Here is a 6,422-nt window from a genome sequence, read left to right as displayed (position 1 = left end):
AAATACATTTTGCTGCTGACTCTGTCCACAGCAGCACATTGCTTAGTTTCCTACATTGGTAGTCCTGTTGCTTCTCCAAACTGGGGGCGTGTCAACCTGCCATCTATTGAGGTGCAACGGATCATAAAATTCACGGTTCAGATCGTATCACGGTTTTGAATCACAGATCAGATAATTTTTAGCATCAGCAAAAAAGAAAAAAGAGGTTGATCTCTGTCTGTCTGTGGTTATTACCATAGTTATATAATGTCATCATAATGATAATAACAATGATAATGGTAATAATATTAAAAACCTATGCAGTACTGTACTGTGTATATATCTCCATATATTAGATCATTATACACTGTGCAGTATAATACACAAGTACACTCTGTAGTCTGGCTCAATGTCCCGCCCATAGCACTATCTCTTTGGTTAGAAGTCCCGGTGAATCAGTCAGCACAGGCACACTGTGTCACAGACAGGGCAAGACAGAGCTGCACCGGTGAGCAGAGAGGAGCTGTGAAGAAGTTAAGACAGCTGATATAAGTTTCAATAAACATCACAGTCTTACGATGTATTTCTTTGACGACAGATGCTGCACACAGCAGCATCTGGCCTGTCTTTTCACTGCAACTCTGCATTGAGATTTTGGGTATTATAACTTATATAAAAGTAACAGTGACAGTAAAACTATGATGCTCACATGTAAACCATATAGAACACAGGTCAACTGCGATCCGTTGCACCCCTACCATCTACTGTAGGTAATTCATTGACTATCAGTAACTACCTTACACACAGCCTCACTTCAAATAATCCAGACTATCCCTTTAAGTTGTCTAATGTCCAAATGTCCTCTAGATACATGGATCTGGAGCAGATGTCTGATGGATTTTTTGCATTCCAGTTCAGATTAAAGAAGGAATTAGTGGTTAGATTTAATGGAGAGTAAAAGCGATGGTTTGAATTGTGGTTTGGACTGAATGATGGGTATCACTCATCTCTATTAAGCTGAGGTTTGTTTACAGACACAACAAAGCAACATGTAAGACAAGCAGTGGAGGCCTCTCACTCTCATTTGGCCAAAAGGCATGATTTGAATGACTTATAAAATAGTGTGTTTTTATCAAAGGTGATTTACTGCCTGGTTATGTGATGTACACTTTGCTGTCTGTCCTGAGTGATGACAGTTCACATCAGCTGCGGTGCTTCATTTTTTGCTTGTCTCAGGCAGGAAGGCGCCTTTTGTTTGGTCCCTCACAGTCTTAAGGAAGGTCATGATCCCAGATCCACCGGTGCCCCTCTCCTCCAAGGCTGTGGGTGCTTTGCTGATCAACTCCCCATCTTGGTCCTGGTTCTGGTGACGAAGTTGTCGGGCCCGGGCCGCGGGTACGGTGATGAACCGACTGACGACGTTGATGTGGTAGCTGCGCAGAGCCAACAGTTTTGTGACACAGAGCTGAAAGGTCTGGTTTAGTTGCTCGTTGTCCTGCTGCTGGACAAAAGTCTTCAGGGAGGGCTGCAAAGAGATGTCCTGGATCAGCTGCTTGTGAGCAGGTATCATGTAGTTCCTCATGCGGTTTAGAAAGGCACCTGGATAAAGACAGTAACATCACAATGATTCCTTCTCATTCTTCGCTGCACTCTCAGAAATAAGGGTTACAAAGGGTTCTTCATGAAGGACTGAGGTTCTACAGTGTTCCTAGTAGAACCCCCTTGGGTCAGTTTTACAAAAAACCCTTGGAATATAAAAGAGTTCTTTGTAGAAAACCCTGGCTGGGTTCTAAACCTTGCTGAATACTCAATACCTGTCTGCTCTGTTCTGGATGAAACTCCAGGAATATTAAAAGGCTTTTGTTAGAACACCCTGGGTGGATTCTTGTTAGCACCTTGGAAGGTGGAATGGTAGAACTTTGAAACCACAGAATGGTTGTCTGGAGAAATTACCATAAGGGGTTCTGGGTGAAACCTGTCACAGATGGTTTAATGTGTAACCCTTTAGGTTAATTCCAGGTGAAACTTTCTGAAAGGCATCTCACCACTTTTTGCATCATGTTTGACTCCCAGCAGTTCATCAAAGCAGTGCAGGAGGCTGCTCTGTGCAGCGCTCCCTCCCGAATACTCCATCGGTTCTGTCCAGACCCCTTCATAAACCAGCCCATTTGGCATACAGGGGTTGTCTTTCCACCTATGCATGTGTACATGGACATTTCAAAAACATACTTAACTTTACAAATAAATGACCAATAAGTCAAATGAAAGAGAAAGACAGAGTTCTGTACCCAGACAGGTAGATCCTCATAATGCCATAGAAGACTGAAGGCTCCACGTACTCTTAAGAAAATTCACATTAATCAAATTAATCAAAATACTTGTTGAATATGAATACTTTCACGTCATGTTTGGGTGATTACCATGCATCAGTTTGAGTGCATCTGTCATGTCCTGTATAGACTGGCTGATGTCCTCCAGAGCTCTGGCCACAGCCTCAGTGTCACCGCAGCGGACACCATTGATAACGGTCGGAATGTTCTGCAACATAAGTCCAGTCACAGTGGATTTTATGAACTATTGAGTTGTTGACTGAATTATTTTCAGTCAACAACTCAAACACAATTAATCCTGAATTTTGCACATTCCCTGGTCAATATTTTGCACATTCCTGCAAAACACATAGTGAATATTGTCATTTATTATTTCAATTTTATTTCTTTGACAGTTGCAGTTGCCCGCTTTCATGTTTATTTACATTTTTCTTGTTCTATATTAGTTGTTATGCACAAATATACCAAAGCAAGTTCACTTTTATGTGAAAAACTACTTGGCAAGAAAAACCCCACATCTGAGTCCTCAGATACATGAAGTACATGTTCAAGAATTGATAGATTTTTAATATATATATACCCTTAGTGCAGGAACTGCTGCCAGCTCAACCAGCAGAGTCACCATAAAGAAACCTCGGACACTGTCTCCGCCTGGGATGCTGACCAGCAGCTCCAGGTTCCTGCATGAAGCAAGTGAGAAATAACTTTTGTGTGCACCTGAATATTATAATGGAACATTATGTGTTGAAGACCAGACTTAAAGTGAAAACACACTTACTCCATGTCAAAAGGCCTGGTACAGGAGACATATGGATGAACATGAAAAAGAAAGAGAGCAGAATTATACCTAGAAGGCAACCAAACCACATGCAGAAGATAACTGGCCTTACCCCTCTGGATCCCTCTTTCTCCAGTTAGCCAGTACTGCATCTGCATGGGTGAGTATTGGGGGAAGTCCCAAACGCTGTGACACCTCCCAGTACGGGACGGCCAAGTTACGCGGCAGCATCTTAGAGGAAGATTATGGAGGATGGAAAGTCATTCATATAAACTGTAGACAGTAGAGCAACTGACATCAGGGGAAAAAAATCTATATGACAAAAATTAAATCTAAAAGATACAGATACCTCAACCGTGTTGTTCTCTCCCTCCTGCCAGATGTAGCCCATGGTCATCATGCTGAGCGCCAGGTGGGCCAGCCGTAACTCCCGGTGTTTCTGCAGAAACTGGCTGCTCAGCAGTGGCATCTGGAGAGACAAAGACAAACACTGAACTAGAGCTGGGCAATATATCAATATTATATAGATATATTATATCATATTTTTTTCTTTCTTCTAATTTCTTTCATTCATTCAGTCCTTTTCATCTGTCTTTGATCCATAACAGTTTTGATAGTTGACTATGAGGCCTGATAAATGTGAAAATGTGAAAATATAATGGTTGATGACGATTTTACCGGTTCAAAATTTCCAGCAAGATCATCCACTGATTGAGTGAAGTAAGTAATAAATTCAGTTGCAACTGCCACACTGTCAGTGCTAATCACTACATTTAAGTAAGACTGTTAAGTAAGACTGTTCAGGTGTTTCTAGCGGGATGAACTTTTTCCCCACAAATAATTGTGTAAAGTACACAGCTCCCTTAATACCATAATTCTCAGACCCTTAGAGACAGAGGTCTCTATTCAGTGCCATATCATGATGTCTTTTCCTGGTTTTAAAGGATGTAATTTTCTGAACTTCATACTGTTCTTGTAGTTTTTAATTTGCCTTTACCCACTTAGTTGTTATATCCACATTAGTGATTATTATTTATCAAAACATGTATTGTGTTTAATATTTATTATTATGTCAATATTTTGTTAAAGCACGAATGGTAAAATATAAAATATAATATTAAAATATAAAATATTGATATTGAGGTATTTTGTCACAGGGTGAACCATCCTTGTCACTTGTCCCCACTCACCTTGTTAATATGGGAGCGCAACTCATGAGACTGCACAAGCTCTGGGACTCGCAGGGCGATATCCATCCATGGCTGGTAGTAATGTGGAAGCTCATCCTTTGAAAGTCAAGTTGGAGCATCATGAGAAAATGTTGATCATTATAGAAAATGGAAATGCATCTTCCATAAATTTGCATTTCACTGTTTTATGTTGCTACATGCATGGTAACCTTAGACTTGGCAGAGGTATTAAACAAAATGTGATTCTGTAAAAACACGCTGCAGTAGGAATAAAATTCATTACACAAAGCAGACAGGAACAATACCAAATTTCAACTTCCCTTCAATAAAATTGTCTAAATTGATACCAAGTTCACAGTTTTATAACTACTAAACTACAAGCAACATTTTTATTTAATGTGAAATAAATTTTGCTCCAAAATTCAGAGACTGAGGTTTCCTGCCACTCAGATATATCATTATGACCACTTGTGTATAAGGTGAAATGTAAAAACTGTAAAAAAAAAAAAAAAAAAAAAGGCAGAGAATGTAACTTATCCAATCAGTCTTTCCGCTTACCAGAGGATCAGGAAGGATGAAGCCAAGCTCCTGAGAGACATGGTAGGAGTCCAGAGAGAAAAGAGATTTGGAGTCTGATTCTCCAGCAGCCATGGAGAGAACGTGACAGAAACACACACAGAGAACAACAATCCTCTGACTATCTGAATGGTTCAAGAGGCCCAAACCAATCTGTCTGGACTCAGGCACAGAGTTCACTCTGAAGCGTTTGTCAATAGTGTTTTAAGTTGCTGACACAACATTTATCCCTCACCTCTGCTCTTGCACAATTCTGAGTTAAGTGTGGCAAATCAGTACCTGTGCTTCCCTTTGTGAATCATTAAATGTCCACTATGACAACTGTGTTTTGGACAGAGCTGTTAGGAGTGCAGGATGAAGAGAGTGCCTGCATATGTTTCAAATCAGTCCCCAGAGCGTTTTTTATTTCAAAAAGTTTCTATAGGAAATTCTATTTATATTATATTTACAGACCTCCAAATGCATCCCACGGAATCGGTCGTCTCTCAGTGATTGAAACCTATAAAAAAAATAAAGTCACACGCTCTAATATTTCATTGGACCGCCTGGCATTGTTTTGGTGAGCTTATGCAATGTCACAACATTTATTTCTGTCCAGACTTACATTAATCTTTTGCCAAGATCTTGTATTGATGATGGAGTCAGACTCTTGCATAAAGTCTTCTCCAGCACATCCCAAAGATTCTCAGTGGGGTTAAGGTCTGGACTCTGTGGTGGACAGTCCATGTGTGAAAATGATGTCTCATGCTCCCTGAACCACTCTTTCACAATTTGAGCCCCATGAATCCTGACATTGTCATCTTGGAACATGTCTGTGCCATCAGGGAAGAAAAAAATCCATTGATGGAAAAACCTGTTTATTCAGTATATTCAGGTAGTGAACTCATTTTTTGGACACATAACGTTGCTGAACCTCGACCTGAGCAACTGAAGCAACCCCAGATCATAACACTGCCCCCACAGGCTTGTACAGTAGGCACTAGGCATGATGGGAGCATCACTTCATCTGCCTCTCTTCTTACCTCTCATCATTTGGACTCATCAGACCATCATGACCTTTTTCCATCGCTCCAGAGTCCAATCTTTATGCTCCCTAGAAAACTGAAGCCTTTTTTCTGATTATCCTCACTGATAAGTTGTTTTCTTGAGGATACACAACTGTTTAGTCCAAATCCCTTGAGTTCTCTTCATATTGTGTGCGTGGAAATGTTCTTACTTTCACTATGAAACAAAGCCGTGGGTTCTACTGTTCTACCAAATGTTTCAATGATCTCCAATCATGATCATTCAAGACTTTTTTCCAACCACATTTCTTCCTGGAAGATGATGGTTCCCCACTATCTTTCCAGGTATTAATAATGCGTTGGACAGTTCTTAACAAGTTTTAGCAGTGTCAGCAATCTGCTTAGATGTTGTCTTTGCTTGATGCAGGGCAATAATTTGATCCTGTTTAAGAAATGAGAAGCTCCTCACTGCATCAGTTAGAGTTAAATAACTTGTCAGCTGAAACATATTGATCACTGCGGTAATTAGCCAATGACAGGCTCTAAAGCCAGATGGTGACTTTTT

General features: G+C 40.3%; 1 protein-coding gene across 1 annotated transcript; it reads right to left on the bottom strand.

Moving 5' to 3' along the window:
* Nucleotides 1-590: 590 nt before the first annotated feature.
* ido1 (indoleamine 2,3-dioxygenase 1) lies at nucleotides 591-5,005 on the bottom strand. Its single transcript, XM_084728106.1, is given in 11 exon segments — nucleotides 591-1,209; nucleotides 1,211-1,578; nucleotides 2,025-2,173; nucleotides 2,268-2,319; nucleotides 2,400-2,517; nucleotides 2,890-2,989; nucleotides 3,088-3,102; nucleotides 3,200-3,318; nucleotides 3,437-3,556; nucleotides 4,278-4,373; nucleotides 4,836-5,005. Coding segments are annotated over 11 exon segments (1,263 nt in total). The 5' UTR covers nucleotides 4,929-5,005; the 3' UTR covers nucleotides 591-1,176.
* Between the last annotated feature and the right edge of the window lie 1,417 nt (nucleotides 5,006-6,422).

This window comes from Lutjanus erythropterus, chromosome 10 (genome assembly GCF_056507025.1).
Source record: "Lutjanus erythropterus isolate fLutEry1 chromosome 10, fLutEry1.hap2, whole genome shotgun sequence".
Taxonomy (NCBI): domain Eukaryota; kingdom Metazoa; phylum Chordata; class Actinopteri; order Lutjaniformes; family Lutjanidae; genus Lutjanus; species Lutjanus erythropterus.
The sequence above is the reverse complement of the archived record's forward strand: the minus strand, read 5'-3'. Positions and strand labels throughout refer to the sequence as shown.